The sequence below is a fragment of the Schistocerca americana genome, chromosome 3 (assembly GCF_021461395.2).
Source record: "Schistocerca americana isolate TAMUIC-IGC-003095 chromosome 3, iqSchAmer2.1, whole genome shotgun sequence".
Lineage (NCBI taxonomy): Eukaryota > Metazoa > Arthropoda > Insecta > Orthoptera > Acrididae > Schistocerca > Schistocerca americana.
In genome coordinates, this window is record NC_060121.1 from 556141906 (window position 1) to 556165288 (window position 23383).

Genomic DNA, 23383 nt, shown 5'->3' on the forward strand with positions numbered 1-23383 from the left:
ATGCGTTTCCCCTTTATTTATAAAGTATCTTCGGTCACTCTGCAGCCTGGATACATATGTTTGTACATTTTTGGTTGTTTTAGATTGCAAAAGTTGGAGTGCAAGTTACTTACGGTGTTTCTTTACGTAGTCTCCAAACCACTGCTTTTTCCCGCCTTGTTAGCAGCGGCTGATATTGAAAGACTTCGTTTCACATACATATTTGGCAGTTTTTGCCATTCTGCAGTATTTCTTGCACTGCATTTGGGTTATTTACACTTAACCGTCGTAAACTGAATTGAAGGTATGTGTTTTCTCATTTTTCACAGTATTACAATGTTTGCTCTGTTCGTTTGTTTCGTGGATGTTGTGAGCGTTGCGAACTTGTGCAACTACTTTTTTTAATTTGTGTGTGTGTGTGTGTGTGTGTGTGTGTGTGTGTGTGTGTTTGTAAGTTAGTGTAATATAATTTTTGCGCGGTGGGCTGGACGGTGATTATACTCCCATCAGGTTAGGGAAGGAAGCAAGCCGTGCACTTTCAAAGGAAAGTTGTCTCACAAGAAAACTACCACACTCAAAAAACCATAACAGAAAAGAAACAACTCTTAAATGATCAAGCCAACTTAGCAAACTACACACTCTAAAACTTTATACGTTGGACAACTTTACGCAGGATAAGACGTATCCTTCTAAACCTCATGTAGAGGCCACTTGGAAATGACTGAAAGACATCCCTAATACTTACGTTTGCATGGCGATCTTCCGCAGCAGCTGTTAAAATCAGATATTATGGGAATCTCAGTGGTTCTCACGGAGAAAAAGCAGTACATCAATAATGCACAGGAGCTCATCACAAAGAATAAAATGACAAAACCAAAATCAGATCCAGCAAACAGATTCCGAACGAAGTTGACAAACACTCTGAAAAACATTGACTTACAATACAGTACAATACAAAGAATATGTAAGAGTATGGAAGTACAGAAAAAATCGTTCAACTTTTGCAGAACACACCAACAGCAACACAACATTACCACTATAGATAGAGATATGCGAATCACAAGCATAAACAACAACAAATAATATCTCATCTTACAACAAAAGTAGCACATTTAAAAAGCCATAACAGAAAATGAACAGCTCATAAACGATCAGACCAACCTGGCAAACCATACACGCTTAAACTGATTGACCACTTGGTAATCACGATCACCGAGCGAGGTGGTGCAGTGGTTACCACACTGGGCTCGGATTCTGCAGGACAACGGTTCAAACCCCGCGTCCGGGAATTCTGATTGAGGTTGTTTGTGATTTCCCTAAATCACTTCAGGCAAATGACGGGGTGGTTCCTTTGAAAGGGCACGTCCGAGTTCCTTCCCCTACCTTCCCTAATCCGATGGGAGTATTATCACCATCCAACTCACCGCACGAAAGTTACATACAAAAAAAAAAAAAAAATACATTAACTCACACACAAGATAGACAAGATAGACACAAAGCCCATGCCTACTACAGTAGTCCAAGTTTATATGCCAACTAGCTCTGCAGATGATGAAGAAATTGAAGAAATGTATGACGAGATAAAAGAAATCATTCAGGTAGTGAAGGGAGACGAAAATTTAATAGTCATGGGTGACTGGAATTCGTCAGTAGGAAAAGGGAGAGAAGGAAAGATAGTAGGTGAATATGGATTGGGGGGAAGAAATGGAAGAGGAAGCGGCCTTGTAGAATTTTGCACAGAGCATAACTTAATCATAGCTAACACTTGGTTCAAGAATCATAAAAGAAGGTTGTATACCTGGAAGAATCCTGGAGATACTAAAAGGTATCAGATAGATTATTTAATGGTAAGACAGAGATTTAGGAACCAGGTTTTAAATTGTAAGACATTTCCAGGGGCAGATGTGGATTCTGACCACAATCTATTGGTTATGAACTGCAGATTGAAACTGAAGAAACTGCAAAAAGGTGGGAATTTAAGGAGATGGGACCTCGATAAACTGAAAGAACCAGAGGTTGTAGAGAGTTTCGGGGAGAGCATAAGGGAACAATTGACAGGAATGGGGGAAAGAAATACAGAAGAAGAAGAATGGGTAGCTCTGAGGGATGAAGTAGTGAAGGCAGAAGACGATCAAGTAGTTAAAAAGGCGAGGGCCAATAGAAATCCTTGGGTAACAGAAGAAATATTGAATTTAATTGACGAAAGGAGAAAATATAAAAATGCAGTAAATGAAGCAGGCAAAAAGGAATACAAACGTCTCAAAAATGAGATCGACAGGAAGTGCAAAATGGCTAAGCAGGGATGGCTAGAGGACAAATGTAAGGATATAGAGGCTTGTCTCACTAGGGGTAAGATAGATACTGCCTACAGGAAAATTAAAGAGACCTTTGGAGAGAAGAGAACCACTTGTATGAATATCTAGAGCTCAGATGGCAACCCAGTTCTAAGCAAAGACGGGAAGGCAGAAAGGTGGAAGGAGTATATAGAGGGTTTATACAAGGGCGATGTACTTGAGGACAATATTATGGAAATGGAAGAGGATGTAGACGAAGACGAAATGGGAGATAAGATACTGCGTGAAGAGTTTGACAGAGCACTAAAAGACCTGAGTCGAAACAAGGCCCCGGGAGTAGACAACATTCCATTAGAACTACTGGTGGCCTTGGGAGAGCCAGTCATGACAAAACTCTACCATCTGGTGAGCAAGATGTATGAGACAGGCGAAATACCCTCAGACTTCAAGAAGAATATAATAATTCCAATCCCAAAGAAAGCAGGTGTTGACAGATGTGAAAATTACCGAACTATCAGTTTAATAAGTCACAGCTGCAAAATACTAACGCGAATTCTTTACAGACGAATGGAAAAACTGGTAGAAGCGGACCTCTGGGAAGATCAGTTTGGATTCCGTAGAAATGTTGGAACACGTGAGGCAATACTAACCTTACGACTTATCTTAGAAGAAAGATTAAGAAAAGGCAAACCTACGTTTCTAGCATTTGTAGACTTACAAGGGGAGGCCGCCAATTGTGAAATTCAGATTTGTTTCATACTGCGCATAATAAAAGCTCATGGCCAGAGGTGTGATGTGGCAAAGCACCAAGATGCACTTCTCAGCCGTTGTCGAGAAAATCGACAGTGAAAAGAAACCGTTCGGTGAAATACTCTCTACGATTTGCAATTTCCCACAGCGTCGTGGCGCAGCGGTAAATGCTCGGGTTCTTAACTAGAAGGTCGCCGGATCGAATCTCGCGCCATGCAGCCTTTTTTTTTTTAGTATTTATTTCTTGTAATTAATATATATATATATATATATATATATATATATATATATATATATATATATATATATATATCGTAAGGTCTCTACTCTAATTCGAACGTTTGACTTACACTATAAGTATTCGTTTCGAAATATCGTTTCTACGTCTTCTGTTAACTACACGTGTAAACATTACGAAGACAATTAATAACATTTGTGAAATGCAACTTTGTTTCCGGAAAACATAATCATGTTCGAAGTCGCCAGTTTTTCCACGACAAATGACTTTCAACAACTTATTACATGGATAATTGTTGCAACTGATTGCCGGGAATTTTATATATATAATAATGTGTATATATATAAACTTTTTTTTAGTATTTGTTTTTTGTAATTCAAATATATATATATATATATTTGAATTACAAAAAACAAATACTAAAAAAAAAAAGTTCCGTGGTGCACTATTCGATCCGGCGACCTTCTGGTTACGAACCCGAGCGCTTACCGCTGCGCCACGTCGCTGTAGCAAATTGTAAACCGTAGAGAGTATTTCACCGCAACGGTTTCTTTTAACTCTCGATTTTCTCGACAACGGCTGAGAAGTGCATCTTGGTGCTTTGCCACATTACACCTCTGGCCATGAGCTTTTATTATGCGCAGTATGAATCGAATCTGAATTTCACAATTGGCGGCCTCCCCTTGTTAGAGAAAGCTTTTGACAATGTTAACTGGAATACTCTGTTTCAAATTCTGAAGGTGGCCGGAGTAAGATACAGGGAGCGAAAGGCTATTTACAATTTGTTCAGAAACCAGATGGCAGTTATAAGAGTCGAGGGGCATGAAAGGGAAGCAGTGGTTGGGAAAGGAGTGAGACAGGGTTGTAGCCTCTCCCCGATGTTATTCAATCTGTATATTGAGCAAGCAGTAAAGGAAACAAAAGAAAAATTCGGAGTAGGTATTAAAATTCATGGAGAAGAAGTAAAAACTTTGAGGTTTGCCGATGACATTGTAATTCTGTCAGAGACAGCAAAGGACTTGGAAGAGCAGTTGAATGGAATGGACAGTGTCTTGAAAGGAGGATATAAGACGAACATCAACAAAAGCAAAACGAGGATAATGGAATGTAGTCAAATTAAATCGGGTGATGCTGAGGGAATTGGGTTAGGAAATGAGACACTTAAAGTAGTAAAGGAGTTTTGCTATTTAGGGAGTAAAATAACTGATGATGGTCGAAGTAGAGAGGATATAAAATGTAGACTGGCAATGGCAAGGAAATCGTTTCTGAAGAAGAGAAATTTGTTAACATCGGGTACAGATTTAAGTGTCAGGAAGTCGTTTCTGAAAGTATTTGTATGGAGTGTAGCCATGTATGGAAGTGAAACATGGACGATAACTAGTTTGGACAAGAGGAGAATAGAAGCTTTCGAAATGTGGTGCTACAGAAGAATGCTGAAGATAAGGTGGGTAGATCACGTAACTAATGAGGAGGTATTGAATAGGATTGGGGAGAGGAGAAGTTTGTGGCACAACTTGACTAGAAGAAGGAATCGGTTGGTAGGACATGTTTTGAGGCATCAAGGGATCACAAATTTAGCATTGGACGGCAGTGTGGAGGGTAAAAATCGTAGAGGGAGACCAAGAGATGAATACACTAAGCAGATTCAGAAGGATGTAGGCTGCATTAGGTACTGGGAGATGAAGAAGGTTGCACAGGATAGAGTAGCATGGAGAGCTGCATCAAACCAGTCTCAGGACTGAAGACCACAACAACAACAACACATACACACACACACACACACACACGCACGCACACGCACACACGTCACACACATTCGCCCTATAACCTCCCCCACTTTCTAATATCTCTCTCTCTATCTTTTCCATCCCCCTCTTACACACACACACATACACACACACACACAAATAAAAAAAAAGTTGTTGCACAGGTTAGCAACGCTCACAATCTGCACGTCAACACATGACGAGACATAAGCACTGTAATACGGTGCAAAGTGAGAAAACACACTAACTTCAGTTCAGTTTACGAAGCTGAAGTGTAAGTAACCCAAATGCAGCGCAGAATGGCAAAAACTGCCAAGTGTATATGTGAAACGAAGTATTTCGAGGTCAGCCGCTGCTAGCGAGAGGGGATGAAGCAGTGGTTTGGAGATTATGTAAAGAAACACCGTAAGTGACGAACACTCCAACTTTTTAAACAACACGCTGTTTGCAATCTAAAACAACCAAAAATGCGAAAACATATATATCCAGTTTGCAGAATAACCGAAGATGCTTTATAAATAAAGGCGTAACGCGTCTGTTGTAAACTTCTATTTAAGCAAATTTCAATAAGCTCAAGACATAAAAACCCATAACAACTCATTTTAACAGTGGCTGCGGATGATGATTATCGAAAAAAACGTATTATGGACGCCTTGTCAGGCATTTCCAAGTTCGCTTCTACACGAAGTTTAGAAGGATACTGCTCAATCCGCATAAAACTGTCCAACTTATAAAGATTAATAACATTTGCTCATTGAATAATATTATGCCTAAATATATTTATGTACAGGTTAAAACCAGTTTTGCCAGTGCACAGAAAACAGAACAAATACCTCAAAAAGTTTCGCCAAACAACGAAATCAAGTCTCTTTATGCCAAAAAGCAAACACTACTTGGGGAGCTATATAAAGCACATCTTAATCTTACGAGGATTCTGAATAATGCAGCTGTTTTCTCCTGACTTATTAGCAAGTTTGAAAATCGTATATATGCAGTGGGATGAAAAAAATGAAAAATCTTACAAAAGAAAGATTGGAAATTTAAATGCTAATCAAACGCCAAACACAGCCACGAATTACACCCAGTCTAATGAAAAATATCACTTCCATCCAAGACTGGTCAACCTCACTGACACGGTTTTGCATAAAAAAGAAGCAGAACTGCTCAAAAAACGTCTGAAACACAGCGTCAACACATAAATAAACGCAAAATACATAGAAAAGTTCATAGTTGAATCAGAAAGCACTCTGACTCAGGAAAACAGAAACAAAACAAGTGATGTAAACATCGGTCTGACGAGAGAGCTAGTCAGTAATGAAATGAAAAAATATAATAACACAGATGAGAGAAAACACAAGGAACGAAAACAATACAGAAACCACAACACTGACAAAACTTAGCAAGAATCTACAGGAACATAACACCATCATCACAACGGCAGATAAAGGAAACACAGTGTTTCTCATAGATAAAGAGCAATACATCAATAAGAAAAAAGGAGTGCATCACGAAGAATTAAACTGCAAAACTAAAATCAGATCCAACTAACAGATTCCAAACGAATTTGACAAACAGTCTGAAGTAGATTTAACATACAATAGAAAACAACGAAAAAAACTGCTACAAGTAAATCCCAGTGCACCTCCCCTCCGATGTCAACACAACTACACAAGAAAGACCTTCCTGTCAGAGCCACAGTGAATTATAAAAACGCTCCCACTTACCTGGTTGCAAGATACATGTTGAAAATCTTATCGGAGAGATACAAATTACAAGAGGAAAGAACTATAAGAAACACCACACAACTGATTCATTACATAAAAGACATGCAGGTTCCAGACACGGCCAACCTCCTGTCATTTGATATAGAGAATATGGATTCCAATATACCAATAGCTAAAATGATAAACGTTATAGAACAAAATCTTAAGACGCATAGTACACTTCCACATCATCAAAGAAAAAGTCACGTTGCTAGGACTAACAACAGAACTATTTCCAGTTCAATAATGAATTCGGTTTACAAAGTTAAGGACTGCCAATGGGATCCAGTGTCTGAAACCATAGCAAACAAATTTATTAACCAGATTAACTGGATTAGATATGTGGGTGACATCTCCTGGTTGATAGATGAACCAAGCAATAAAATTGACTAGTTACTCAGACATAAATTCTGTTCGTAACAATATACGTTATACAACAGAGCAAATCAGTAGTTAAACTTCTTGGATATCACCATAAATATTCAAAACAAAGATCACACGTTTGACATGTACCGGAAACAGACAACAACAGACACAATTATACACGAGACATCACAACATCATAGTTCCCAAGAGCGGGCGGCACTTAGATACACGCTCCGCCAACTAAACACAGTACCATTAGATAGAAAATTGCGAAAAAGAAATGAATACCACAACACAAATAGCAACAAACAATGGATACAAAGGAAAATCAGATGAACAATAAAATCAAGAAACGAAAAGAACAAACACCCAGCTCTCACCGACACAAGAACAGAATCGCACGCAAACAAACACACAAATTACGAGAACTGGAACAACACAAGTTGAGAAAGGGACAGAAAACAAAAGTTGGTACTCAATGACATACAACTAAAACTATACGTAGAGAATTTTCAAAAATAACCCACCAAACCAGCAATTCGATTCAAAAATAATTCGCAAAACAATAGGAAAAACTGACCTATATCAGAAATCAGGAATATACCAACTGAGATGTAGTATATGTGACGGAAGATACATAGGTCAAACCAGGAGGACATTTGACACTGGATACAAAGAACATGTAAGAGCATGGAAGTATAGGACAAACCACTCAATTTTTGGAGAACACTTACACCAACACCAACGCAAAATTACCACTGAGAGGCACAGACATGGAAATGATAAGCATTAACAACAACAAAAAACACCTCCTCACCTTACAAGAACACTACAACAGAAAAGAAACAAGTCGTAAATGATCAGAGCAATCTGGAAAAACACACACCCTTTAAACTGCTTGGCCACTTAATATAACATTAAATATACACATATAACCAAAGGCTCCATTTACCACTACCATCCCCTCCCAGATTATGTCCTATAATTACCATTCACTCCATAACCCCCCCCCCCCCCCCGCCCAAACAATTAAAAAAATTACATTAAAAAAGTTACACTAACTCTCTCTCTCTCTCACTCACACACACACACACACACACACACACACATATTCACCGTCTAACCTCCCTCACTTTCTATTGTCTCTCTCTGTCTCTCTCTCTCTCTCTCTCTCTGTGTGTGTCTCCTTTCCCTCCCCATCTCCCTGTTACACACACGTACACACACACAAACGCGTCCGTGCTCACAACCTGCACGAAAACACGCGTACGGATATAAAAACGCTAATAATGTGCAGAGTGAGAAAACACGCATAACTTCAGTTCATTTTACGAAGGTGAAGTGTAAATAGCCCAAATGCAGCGCAAGGAATTCTGCAAAATGGCAAAAACTGCCAAGTGTATATGTGAATCGAAGTCTTTCGACATCAGCCGTTGCTAGCTAGGAGGGAACAAGCAGTGATTTGGAGAATACGTAAAGAAACACCGTAAGTAGCTTACAACCCAACTTTATAAAGAAAACGCTGTTTCAATTCTAAAAGTAACAAAAATGTACAAACATATGCATCCAATTTGCAGAATTACCCCGGAAGATGCTTTATAAGTAAAAGCGAAAAGCGTCTAGTACAAAATTCTCTTTAATTAAATTGCAGTTAGCTCAAGACAGAAAAACCAGTAACAACTGATTTTAACAGCTGCTGCGGTAGATGGCACTGCAGATAAACGTGACGTATTGTCTGTAGTCGTAATGTACAGGAGTTGGGCAAAAGCATGAGAGCACCGAAAACATAACATTAGCATGCTTTAAACGTTGTAGGAAAACGTTGGCCTTGAAACTGGGTTCCAGCCGTTTCGGAAAGGATAAGTACAGGTCCTGTATAGTTTTCAAGGGAATCTAATACTATTTTTTCCTGCGAAATAGTTGCAAATTTAGTCAACGATGATGGAGGTGGATAGCGATCAAGTGCTCCCCTCTCCAAAGTAAATCACAAAGGCTCAATATCGTTGAGACCTGGTGACTGTGGTGTCCAGGGGAGATGCGACAACTTATCCTCGTGCTCCTAAAGTCAGTACTTGGCGATGCGAGCTGAGTGAACAGGGGCCCTGTCGTCTTGGAACACAGCAACATCACTGAACAACAAACATTGTACTACGGGATGGACGTGATCAGCCTAAAGATCACAGTCCAGCGCAGACGTTGACACCATCTGTGACAGCATGACGTAATTACCGACCAATCAGAAGCCGTCTTTGCGCTATATAAGGTCACCACAGCACCAATTCTGATAGTAATTTGCTACTGACGAAGACGATGGTGGTAATCGTCGAAAGCTCGAGGTTTTACCTCGCATTACGCGGCAGGAAGTCCGAGAATGTTTTTTGCAACAGTGCCGTCGCGAAAGACTTCGTTCTAAAATAACAGTACTATTGCCTCGGATCCAAGGCTGTTATTCGTTTTTGTCCTAGCAACCTGTAAGGGGTTTTACACATTTTTTCATATTTCGTTTAGTGATGTTACTTCAAGTTACAGGGCTCCTCCAGTCTAGCTCGTCCCGCGACCGCGCCACCGGACTTCACACGTTCCTTTTTTCTAGCCAGGAAAACTCCGATGACCGCCGCTCCCTATAGCTCGGCCCGCCTGTCCACATCCGAGCTGACAGCTGTCCACCACAACAACGCGTCTCGCCGGACCCACAGTCGTGCTGTCAATTTCAAACTACGGTCGAGCGAGCTGTCTGTAATGTCACATGACGGCTCTGGAAGGTGTGACAGTGCCGCCGTTCTTTTTTCGAAATACGTCTACGCTGATGAACTTTTAATGCTGTTATCTTTTTTGAAATTTTTTTTTCTTTTTCTTTTTTGCTTCTGTATATGAGAGAAGATTTTCTAGAACTGAGTTGCGAGACTGTTAGTACAGCACAGTTTCCGGCCTTTCGTGCTAAACTGAACAACTAGCTGTGTTTAAATAGGAAAGACACGAAAGAGAAAGCACACGTTTCCAGTATGTATGGCTATTGGTTGTATATCCTAGTCTCCTTCTCCCTGTTGTCTCTGTTCGTCTCTTCCTCCCTCTCTCTCTCTCTCTCTCTCTCTCTCTCTGTCCTCCTCCTTCCCCCACTCACTGCCCATCTCCTCCTCCCCCTTTCTTTGTCCGTCTCATCATCCTTCCCTCTCTCTCTGTCCATCCTCTCTTCCCCTCCCCCCTCTATCGCCTCTCTTTCCCCTCTCTCTGTTCATCACCTCATCCATTCTCTGTAGATCTTCTCCTCCTGCCTCTCTCTTCATTACCTCTTGCTCCCTCTCTATCTTTCCTTCCCTCTGTCCATCACCTCCTCCCCATTTCTGTGTCCGTATTTTCCTCCCCCCCCTCTCTTCTCCTGCCCCCTCTTTCTGTTCACCGGCTCCTTTCCGCTTTTGATGTCCATTTCCTCCCTACCCCTCTTTATATATATTACACCGGACACAATAAACGACAGAATAAAATTCATAAACATCATTAAGAAAAGTAAACAACATGAGAAACTGATGGACGCTGGGTAAATGTCATTAAGATCCCCTTAGTTAGAAATCGCAGGTTTATTCGAAACCTCAAATAGGTAAAATCTTTATTGGAATTTTTAGGCATGGACTATAATCTCAAAAATTAATTTGTTCAAGTGAAAAGGGTGGCGTGTCTTATGTGGTTATAGCTAATGTAATGGATCTTTTCTGTAGTACGTTGTCATTAATTGTCTACAAATTATTATTATTGCGTACTTGCCGGTAGGGTAGTAATTCTGTTAATATGAAGTTGTTTGCAAAAGTGGTGTACGCAATGTGTTTCCACTTTGAAGTGCTTTAGGTTTTCAGAGTGTATTATGCTACACTTCATGCTTCTCTTTTTCTCTCTTGTACTAAATGACAATCATTGAAGGTTAATTGTCGTACGTCTGCACAACTTTAAATAAATACAGCGAAACAAAGAGTTCATAACTTGCTCTTCACCTTAGCTGAACGCGAGGAAACCATTCTTCCTTCAGAGCTGGGCCTTATGAAGCATTTTGTAAAGGCTCTTGATAAGATTACATCACGCTTTGCATACATAGCAAAAAATGCCTCAGCTGACTACGAAAAAACTAAAAGCTGGAATATTTTGACGGTCCATAAATAAGGCAACTCATTAAGGATCATGATTTCGTAAATTATATGTATGAGGCTGAAAGAAAAACCTTGATTTCATTTTTTACATCTGTCGGCAATTTTCTCGCAAACGGAAATCTAGAATCTACGTTCAGCTGGTAAGCAGATGCTTGGACGCTAGCCAATATTTTACTAAGTTTTGGCTTTAAGAAACTTATTTTAACGATTACTCGTCATAATCTTTGCTGTAAAAGGAATTTATCAGTGCGTTTTCGTTTATCTCTCTTTCTTGTCGTATTATTAAGTCGAATGGTCTGTTTTCGTGAGTATGCTTACGTCGTTCATCAAAATCTCAGCAGTGTGTTTACATTTAATGGCATGCAAGCAGTTGCAGCTGTAGCGAGTCTCAAGTACTGACAAGTCATTTGTGTTCTGTATTCGGTTATTAAATTTAGTGGTTTTCAATCGTTCGTGGAAATATCAGCAGTGTGTTTACATTTAGCGCTGTTCTAAAGCTAAGTACTGACAAACGTGTTTGTGCACAGTGTTTTGTTATTAAATTTAGTAGTATTTTTCAACGTAGTCTCGTACTCTTGAATAAACTTTCGGAAAATTTCGCTCACTGAGTTTTATAACGTTGCAAGCCGTCGCTTGTTTTAATCATAAATGTATGTCCAAGTGTTGTATTATCTTCTCTATAACCTTCAAATCGTGAGCTACACCCTTAATTTTTATACATGAAATTAGTAATTTACTCATGGCACTTCTGCTGCCCATGTCTGCGGTCACTTTCAGATCTCAAACTAATAATCAAGTTAACTAATTTAATAAGATTGAAACTTGAATTGCTGGTGAACCCATGTATCAGTACAATAAAATACAAACACTGAATAGTTGAGGGAATATGAATCAGAACAGTGACGTATTTAATTTTACAAAAATAATGAAGAGCTATAATGAGCTGATAAATCTTACAAAAAATGACAAACACAAATGAGTAAAGCCATGGTGACTGATTGGCAAAACATTCATTGGGGTAGAAGCTATATAATTTCTTCCCTGAATTAACCCCTTTTACAGCGCAATCTGCCTTTGTTTACATGAATCCAATGTGAGGCGTTATTCTACTCAAATGACATCAACTACGACCAAGTACACCACAAACTATGTACTTTTCCGGGTCAATATTATGTAAAAATCAACACCTACTTCTTTCAAGCACTGTTTATAATGTATATGTTTTACAATTTTTTTGTTGATATCAGGTAATGCAGTACACGTTCTAAACAAATTAGAAGTATTTTGCATATTTTTGAACCTGCTTAGGTTTATTAAAAAAAATTACGAAGAAATTGATGCAACTTTTTTTTTCCAGAATGCTCCCTCAAATTTGCTTCTTTGGTAACTTGAAGAGCAAATCTTTCAGCTTCATGCAGCCGTTGTCTGTCACATGCAAGCAATTGATCTTCCATGTTAGAGCCACCTTTTATGCCAAAATTTCTCAGGACTTCCAACCTTCCTATCACTCCATCATTGAAACATATCACTGCATCTAGTATACCAACTTTTAATGTATTTAGTCCTACAAAAACATTCTTGGGTAATCTTTCCTATATGCACTGGTTGAAACTTTCATTTGTATTCTGAGTGCCCCCATGAAAACATTTACCAAGCAAAACAGGATAACTTTGGTCTCTAAAAATTGGTTTTATTTCATTCATAGCAGGCTCAGCAAGAGAATGCTTGTGATGGTGTATTTGACCACTCTCTTTTGCTTTTTGGTAGCTACACCAAGAATCTGCTCCTTTAGGACAAAGTCCGTGAACAGGGTGGTCATCTGTGGACAACTTATAAAAATAGGTGGCCCATACAGCTTTTCTCATTGCTGTAACATCATTCAGAGGTGCAGTTCGTCTAATGGCCAGTCCATAATAACTCTGAAGAAGGTCTATTTCAGTTTCTGTGAATCTGTCTCGGCCAGATAAAGATTTTCCATCAGATAGCCACTTTGCATTCATTTCTCTTCCTAGCTTCCTCAATCTAGCACTCATTCTCTTTTGCGCATGTCCACAGCACTCCAGTTTTGTTACCAAGCTATCACCATAAACATTGAACTCATTAATTTTATTGAAAGATTTAGAGTCCCCATCGCCTAAGTACTTCGTATGTCTAACGTTATAAACGGGCAGCAACCTCTGAAATATTTTTAGAACTCCATCACACTCCATACCTCCACTACAACCATAATAATTCTTTGAACACTGATGTTCAATATGTCTTCAGTGTTACCATGGCATGCGTGGTAGTACTTAGATAAGCACCCAACACTAACAGCTTTTCCATTCTCCAGAGGAACGATGTCCTCGACGTTGCCATGTCCCATCAAGCGGAACAGCAATATCCCTGGTTGCACTATTATTTACAGTTTCTTCTACTGCACTTTTCATAGATGCTTTAGACACAGCCGTCAAGACACCTAAAAGTATTTTTATGTCGTTGCTGAATCTACTGGGAGGAGGACAAAATGTTTGAGCAGCCTTTTTTACTTTTCCTATTGCACGCAATGCATACACTAACTTCAAATTCACATCATATGAATAATGCGCAATGTTCTAAGTCATTTTAGAGGTAGATTTAGTGCAGGATCTTCACAGAACAACTAATTTTGACGCTAAACCCTTCCTGCTGCTTTGCTGTTCAGTTATTTCCAGACAGCCTACACCATCTCATTGTTTACATTTCGCCACTTCCTTTATCAAAGAAAATGAGATGTCCACATCAAGAACAACAATCCACTACAAACAGCGTCATTGTTAACACAAAAATTTGAACCACCAGGAGGCGTCCCATGTGGGTGTTTCTTCCCTGAGCAACTGATACATAGATTACTATCAACAGTGTGGTTCGATTTGTTTGTGAACTGGTTACCAAGGAATTTCCTTTTATTGAATTTCTTGATGCGTGGCATAGTTCGTGTTTATTGCACACTAAGGGTTATGTACTTGCACGAATATATGTAGCACTTGGGAAACAAACATTCAGTAACACGTGAACAAACTTCTCCAGCGAAACAAAAGTAAATACTAGCAAAGATAATCATTTACAGACAGTAGAAACCTGCACTGTTACTAACATATACAATGTATCATACGTATAATCGCTGAAAACTGAAAATTCACAGTTCTTTTCGAAATAACACTGGTTTCTGTAACAGAAATAAATGGGGCATGGTGGCATACATGACCGTAATTTTAAAATTTGGTGTATGTAGGTCATTTTTCATTTGAAACCCTATAATATATATATATCAATGTAATCAGAAAAGACTATAGAAATTGATAAGTTCATAAAAAAATGTCGATTTTTTCCACCACTTTTAAGTACCCTGCATCCTTAACAACCGTACGCCGGTGCAACAATACTTTACCCTTTCACCTCGATTCAGGTGGCAACAGAAAACGGCGCGCTGTGAGAGAGGAGCGGCGCGCTGCGGCGGCTGTAATGTTCTGACGCATACACGAAAATTTGAAAACTACGCGAAATGGTGTCCGGATTATTAGAAAGCGGGGAACTTCCCTGTCGGAGCCCTGAAATCCCAGCAGATCTGAGAGTGATGTGCACCCGTTCACTGGCCTGGCCGAACCAAATTGACTCACATGCACGACGGTGTGTGCTGGAATTGTAAACGTCAGGTGGCCCACTCAGGACGAATAAGTTCACCGTCGAGACGTACGATATGCGTGAGATGATGCGCAGTTCCACTGCGGGTACAGCTGGAAACTGCCACTGGCTCTCAGCCCACCACAAGAGACAGACCACAAGCCTCACGCGCTAAGGACAGACTGGAAGCTCTCCACCAGGGTAGGACCAGAAGACGAAGAAGCCAAAGAATCACAACCACTTTCCACCAAGCTTCGGTACGGAAGCCGAATTAGGAAAAACGAAACCGGCTCCACATTGTACAAAATAACCGAATTACAGTCTGCACATTGAATCTCCCCTCTTGACTGTTCTGCTGGTCTCGTAGCCAATCCAGGCACAGCACTGGGGTTCCCACACTGGGCGAGCAAGCCTCTGCTTTGCATATCCTGAGAGGAGCCAATCGGCGACTCAAAATCTCTTTTGTCTGAAGAAAGAAGATTTTAGATTAGAGAGGCGCCGTTCTCATGGTACGCATGGCCACATTTCGCCAAAAAACGTCTACCTAGATGCGACCACAGTCCATCATTTACGGAGAGATTTAATCTTTCCAGACCGACCATTTCCAATTTCTGAAAGAAGGCTGTTAAGCGTCCCAGACAGTCGTTCCAGTGAAATACATGTTTCTGCCGCTCGTTAAAAGAACCTGGCGACTTCTTGGCCTCAGGGGAGTTACAGTTTTGCCTCCAATAAACACGTGCACTAGCTGTTCTGTCCATATCGTCCCACCTTCTAAAATGAGAATGCTTGGATTTTTATGACCTTCCCAACATTTTCACAAAAGATTACATTATTCTCTCTTAAATGGCTTCCTCCACCGACTTCCCACTAAATGGCCACTTTCTCGACAGACTGTCATCTGGCCCAGGTAAAATGTTTTGCGAACCAACGCCCTCCTGTTCTGACCCTAGGTAGAAAGAGGGGAGTGCCATGGCTTGAACTCCCTCTGAAAGAACGATCCACAGAATTACTCGGACAGTCAGGTCACTGGGCTCAGCATTTATGGCTCGCAATCCATATCTCTCCCTGTTCTTTGGCGCCTTCACTATGGACCCTTGGGTGTAAGTTCTCCACAGGCTACACATGCATTTATACGAACGTTCTGCCCACAATTTCCCCATGTAAAAAAGTCATAAACTACACATACCAAATGTAGTACCTAAAATATTAATATTAATCCGACTGGCAGTGTTCTTAAAGTCAGAGAGTGGCGTGCCACCTCTCAACGTTAATTGTGGGTTGTCGTCATTTATTAAATTTAGTGCAGTAGTTTTCAGCCGGTGTTCTTTGCTGTTTCTAGTGAAATATTTCCGTAAATACTTTTGCTCTCTGTGTTTAGTTTCATTGAGTGTTTTAAAGGACGCTTGAATTTTTTGTTTTTGACAAGAAATTGTGTGAAGTTTTTTTTTTTTTTAGTATTGGTATTAGTTCTGGTTTAGTAGTATTAACAGAAGTAGCTGCTTCCTTAGAAGAGAGCGAAATTCAAGATCAGTGTTTTTAGTTCTTTAAATCGTTCTACTGTAGTAACTGAGCCTGGTTAAAATAGGCGTATAGCATTTTCAGTAATTGTTGATAATATACGATAAATGAGAAGTGTGGGCTTTATTGTAGGTTTGTGAGTAGTGGGTTAAGGTGTGAGATTTGTTCAAAGTGGGGAAACCAGTGGGCATTCTAGAGAGATCTTCTCATGAAAATGCCGAAGTTGTAGCAGAAATGAGTTAATAGAGTAGCAGGAGCGTAAGATCTGTGCCCTTCAAGTGCAGTTACAAAACACAAAAGAGGAACTAGTTAAGATGAAGAGGGTGGTGGGCACTGGGGAATGGGAACCGTTAAATGTGCAGTTTGATTTTAGAAGTGGTTTAACAACTGAAAATGGATTTAATAGAAAGGTTTCGAACGCTAGGCATCTTTTTTGATTTAACTAAGGTGTTTGATTGTGTTCATAACAAATTAGTGCTCCAGAAGTTGGATCATTATGGCATATGGAGAGTAGCTCATAAGTGGTTCGCCTGTTACTTTTGGAACAGACAGCAAAAGATCATTCTCCACAGTATTGACAATGACTATGGTGTAGGGTCTGAGTGGTGCATGGTTCAATGAGGGGTGCCTCGGATCACTGCTGGGGACACTACTTTTCTTTATTTATATAAATGATATGCCTTCTAGTATTACACGTCATTCTAAAATATTTCTGTTTGTTGATAACTCTAGCTTGGTAGTAAAAGATGTTGTGTGCAACATTGTCACTGTTTCAAATAGTGCGGTTCAGGATATAAGTTCATCGCTTGTAGAAATTAAACTGAAGCTAAATCACAGTAAGACTCAGTTTTTATAATTTGTAAAACACAATTCCACGAAACCTGTCGTCCTAAGCACACAGAATGGCCATATAATTAGTGCAACTGAACAGTTCAATTTCTAGGTGTTCGGATAAATAGTAAACTGTTGTGGAAAGCCCATGTTCACGATCTGGCTCAAACAAGGCAACTTTTAGTATTAGAACCCTATCTGAAGTAAGTCTATTTTGCTTATCTTCATTCGCTTATGACATATAGTATTATATTTTGAGGTAACTCTCCCCATTCTCAAGGGATATTTTTGGCTCAGAAACGGGCGGTTAGGGCAATAAGTGGTGTAAGTTCGCGAACCTCTTCTCGACGCCCGTTCATTAGTCTGGGTACAACAGAAAGATTCATGTATTTCTTAGGATGAAAGTAAGGAAATTAGAAATGTGGGGGCCTATGTCTTTGGAATGAAAGAATATGTTTGCATCAACAATAGAGAGTATTTTAAAGTTTTAACCAAGTATTTTGATAAATTAGTAAACTGTAAAAAACTGAAAGATTAAAATCATAAAACTTAAGGAAATTCAAGAAATAACGCATTCGTCATATGAAGAAAAAACAGAAATAATTTGTAAATCTATCCACAGTTTTAAAGTATCAGATCGTACAATTCTTAAAATTCAGTAGAAGTTTGCAATAATTACGCTAATAGTTAAATTCTGGGGAGTAGGAAAATATCAAACTCTATAGTCAACGTTCTTACTGCCTGTAACATAAAAATTCTTTCTCAGTCATCGCACAGGATAAATGAGGGGAAGGTGAATGAATAATCAGGAGAATATCAAGTGGGATTTAGAAGATACCAATTCTGAGTATAAGAAACGACTATGTCTCTTTAAGATTGTATGAAAGTGCTAAAAGTCTCGATAATAATAGTGTGAAATGCATATCTTAAAGTGGCTTATTATCGCTATCAGGCTACCTTCCTAACCTAATATCAAAATAGAATACAAATAATTTTGAGAAAATGTTACATCACAATTGATTTTTTAGCATTTGTAAGTAATCTAGTAGTGCTGACAGAGTAAATATTCTCCAAAAACATCTCCAAGTAGTAGTTAAACAAATCACAGAAAGACAGGACGATAAATCTCGCTCGCAAATACAGACGTTATGAGTAATAACAATTAAAGACTGGAACTGGAAAAATGAGAAAACGGATAAATTTAAGAATCTCTAATAAATCTTCCAGTCTAAACGTGGGAAACAAAGTGATAAGTTTTATAGATTTATATGACAAACAACAGAACAAAAAAAAAAAAATAATTGCACATGTCGGATTACGAAGCCATGTCATTCTTATTAAATTTTTTTCTGAATATTAATTTCGTCATCGCGTTGTTACACAGACCAATGTACCTGCCAAAGTTGCAAGTGACCTCCGTCAGGGCGGTAAACACACTGCCTGAGAAAAAATATTTAAAAAAATTAAAAAAAAATTGAAGTACCCATAAAGGAATGAGGAAACGAAATGAAACTTTACGAGTTGTGGGGGTATATGGTGTTATTTCACCGGTGCAAAACCATATCAAATTTACGAACAACTTGGTAGTATAAGCCACTTATCTTTATAATATCGCACCTCCACTGGCCTGGATACATGCAATGATTCGGGTGGGCTGGCTCTCCTGAGGCAAGCTGGCTCACAGCTGTTGTAGCTGGTCCTCGATACCCGGTGTACTGGCACTGCAACGGAGTTAACATCCGAGCTGGTCGCACACACATTCTATGAGCACAGACCTGAGGATCTAGCTGGCCACTGAAGTACTCAACATCATGCAGACAGTTCATGGGGACACAAGCTACGTGTGGACGACAATCTTCCTGTTGAAAAATGGCACCACGACTGTGTCACATGAGAGATAACACATGAGGTCGTGTCGTGAACTGTAGTCATACCGGATGGCATCCCACACCATGATGCCAGGAGTGAAACCGCTGAGTTATTCCGAAACATCGTAAGAATGGGACCTCTCCCAAGATCGTCGTCATACCTGCAGAATATGGTTATCAGCGGTAATCCAGAACAGACATGCATCGCTGGATACAATAGGATTCCAGTTATCAGCAGTCGACGTTCTCTGGACACGTCACCACTCCCCATCCAGCAGTTTCTTTTGTGGTGTTAACGGAATCTGCGCATAGGATGGTAATTCCCTAGATCGTTGCAGAGTGTTTCAGGAAGGTTCAGTATATATTCTCATATCCCAGACGCAGGTATGAAAGGGCTATGTCGTGGCTGATGCACAATACGACGATGCTTCGTTGAGATGGTGAGAGGAGATCGTCCGGAAGCTGGACGACTATGCTGCCTGATGTTCCGATGCAGTCCTACATTGGGCAGTGTCACTTCCGAGTGCCCTCTTAATCTTGATAGTGCAAGATCCAGTATGAGGCTATTTCAAACTCTGGTAGGTGTCCATAATGCGGTCTCATATGAGTGACCTCCACAGTGATCATACATCTGACACTGTTTCCGCACCTTATATGCCGTACCAGAGCCGGTAACTACGCTAAACATGAAGATCACTACTGCACTCTAGTGACCGTTTAACCTGTCATAGATAATTACTAATCAGTTACATACTCGCCGATGATATCTACAAAGTTACATTGACATCCAAGTGTGACTTCTGGGTGCTTCAATCTTTTTTTTTTTTTTTTTTTTTCAGGCAGTGTACAACATCCAGATGAGAATTACTTGCAGAAGAGGCCACGATGAAAAAATAACAATATTACGACCCACCCAGACATTTGAAGAAACTCTATTTAAATTGAAGAAACATGCGTACAAAAACCAGTCTGTGAATGGATAATTAAAACTAACAATATACAAACAACAACAACAACACACAGTAGATAAATTTGATGGGAACCAATAAAGGGAAATGAAGATGTTAGGCAACGCGAAAGAAAGATCATGGGGAAGGTACTAGGGGGCTGCTCACAATATACTCCAAAATTCCACAATGTTACAGGAGAAATGAAAAAAGTTTTCTAGAGAAAATTAAAAGCATATGAAAGGAACAACAGCAAAAAGAGACAGTTATAATACTTTCCACGATGAATATACACTCATGTACAGAAAAAAAACAGAACACCTTGAACGACTAAAGACAGATGTCCATACTCACAGGACATTTACATTAGTATGTTCTGCAGAAATGATTAACATTTCAGCCACCTCAGTTCAGCAAGTGTCCTGTTGCCTAGTAGGCACAGGGTCCATCATGGGCCCTGATAGCTAGTTCCACGCGTGATGCCATCGACGCTTATAAGGCGCGAATGGCGTCCTGTGGTATAGCTATCCGCTCTGCATTCACATCGTTCCAAAGTTCATCTGTGGTGGTTGGCATTGGCTCGCAGCGCTGCATCCATCGTTACACCATATCCCACACATTTTCGATTGGTGACAAGTCTGGTGACCTGGCGGGTCAGAGCAAAACGCTGATATCCTGTGGCACCAAGAAGGCACGTGCTTGTGCAGCAACATGTGGTCGTCCATTGTCTTGCTGAAAAAGGGTGTCTGGGATGTTGTGCAAAAATGGCAAGGCTAGAGGTGCCAGGATGTCGTTCACGTAGGCCACATTAGCCGCAGTGTCCTGGGCATGAACAAACTGTGATTTGTGGTTGTACACACTAGCACCTGCGCCGTAAGGCCTTTAGATGGCGCTGTATGTCTTGAGCAAATGCAGTCGCTGTGATACTGCTCCCCCTGGCTGTGGCGAATTAGAATGCACCCATCATTTTCGAACAAACGGAACCTGGATTCCTCCGAAAACAGTATCTGATGCCGTTCATGTCACCAGTGATGTCGTCCCATACGCTATTACCGTCTAGCGTGTTTCTGTACATTCGTCAAAGGTAGGTTGATAGGTGGACCATGCGCACGTAACAGACGCCGTAATAGACGGCTACGAACTGTCACCCCTGGTAGCGTTCCATGTGTTACACTGTTCCACAGCTGCGGCAGAGCCGAGGAGGAAGCAGATCTGTCCTGCAATGCCATTCGGATGAGATAGCGGTCTTCTCTGGGGGTGGTCTGAGTGGTGCGGCCTGACCCATCTCGTCATGTTCTACGGCCTTTTGTGAACCATTCTCCACACACGGGCTGCACTGTCGAAAGACTTCGTCTCACACGTGCAGCAATTTACCGGATGGATGCGTCACATTCTCTCATGCCAATAATCCGATCTCTTTCAGGCTCACTGATTTGATGGTACAGTTCACGCATACGTCTGGGAGGCATCCTGCATGACTGCTCAAGTCGCACTGATCAATTACCTTCGGTTTGTAGCGACAAAAAGAGCCGCAAGCGCAGTTTACCGGTAGGTAGTGTTGCGCCGCGATAGCTATGTCTACCTTGAACCCGCTGGCCGACATGGTTCAAATGCTAATCATTTCAGCAGAACATACTAATGTACACGTCCTGTGAATATGAACGTCCTATCTCTAGTCGTTCAAGGTGTTCTGTTATTTCTGAACATATCCTTCACAATGATCACTCAACACACAGACGAAGTTACGTTCATAGTAAAGTCTACGAAGGCGAAAAGAAAACTATGTAATAGTTCGAGAAACTGAAAGTTGACTGTTACAGGCTTTGGAAAGGGCTTGGATGAAATGAATATAAATAAGCGTGGGAGTAGAGGCATTAAAAATATAGCCACAAAATTAACAAAGATATTTTCAAGGTAATAGAGAACAATGATTCCAAGGAAGGAAGGAATCGTATGAATAGATGATGATGTGTTGGTGACTTAGCTGCTCTAAAGTGCTCCTTACTTAGCCTTTAACTAATAAGAAGAAAGAAGACGTTTATAGACTTGTAATAAGTGACGCAGTACGTACCTCCGTAATCAGGGCGAATCCTTCTGTCGTACTTGCTCTTGTCCAACAACGTGTCCAGCAACGACGTGAAATTCTTCGAGAGAGAGCGGTAGTCCTTCAGCACAGACGCCGAAGCGTCTGGAGCCGCCAACAGGCACAAAGTGACAATTACGAGGCAGAACCGCTCCATTGTGACCGGCTGTTCCAACACCACCCACGCCTCGCGAAGCCTGCTGGATTCAGTTCATAACGTGGCCGGGTACGTGGGGAGAGCCGATCAGGCGAGGAACTGTCGCGACCGGAGTTTGTAGCTTGGGCAGCCGTGTGGGCCACGTGCGATGACTGGGCCGGCCGGCGACTGCCCGCCCAGGCACACTGGCGCCGAAATAAGAGCGGCCGGCGGGCAGCTGCAGCGAACATCCCCAAATCTCTGCGGTGGGCGCCCGCCTGTATAAATACACCGCCGGCACGTATTTATAGGCAGTGCAGGGCGCGGCAGCAGGAGGAACAAGAAGGCGCGCGTAAGAGGCGGCTGTTAGCGTTGGGTAACGCGGCGCGGAGGCTGCCAGCGATCTGGGCCTCGGCGCTCCCCCCAACGCGCGCTGACCACAACAGGTGCGCGTCCCGCCAGATGCGGATCCATTCACGAGAGGCCGCCTCCCGCCTGGGCCGCTGAGCTACGAGCTAAGCGGTAACGGCATTCCTCCATGAAAGTCCATGAATGGTTGGAAATGGGCTCCAAGTAGCCAAAACTAACCATTTACAGTCAATGATCTGTTCATTCAACCAGAGAACCCAGTTCATTCCATGTTGCTTACATCATTATGGGTCACTACCAGCTTCCATAGCGTCTCGTTGACAACTTGGGTCCATAGCTTCGTGGGGTCTGAACCACATTCTAACCCTACTGTGAGCAACTGTAATCGGGCCTCAGTTGACCAGGCGACGGATTTTCAGGCGCTTAGGGTCCGAACGATACGGCCACGAGCCCAGGAGAGCTGCAGGCAATGTCGAGCTCTTAGCAAAGGCACTCGCGTCATCGTCTGCTGCCATAGCCCATTAAATTTCCCTACACTGTCCTAGCGGACGCGTTCGTCGTATGTCCCGCATTGATTTCTGCGGTTATTTCAGGCACTCTTGCTTATCTTAGTACTAAAAACTCAATGCAGTTGCCACTGCGCTCGGTCGTAAAGTAAAGGTCGTCGGCCACTGCGTTGTCAGTGGTGAGAGGTAAT

General features: G+C 41.1%; 1 protein-coding gene across 1 annotated transcript in view; it reads right to left on the bottom strand.

Moving 5' to 3' along the window:
- LOC124606651 overlaps positions 1–22553 on the bottom strand; it is a 194003-nt gene extending 171450 nt beyond the window's left edge. Inside the window, exon 1 of the mRNA XM_047138653.1 lies at positions 22170–22553. Coding sequence (XP_046994609.1) covers positions 22170–22338 — 169 coding nt within the window. The 5' untranslated portion in view covers positions 22339–22553. The remainder of the gene's footprint in view (positions 1–22169) is intronic.
- Between the last annotated feature and the right edge of the window lie 830 nt (positions 22554–23383).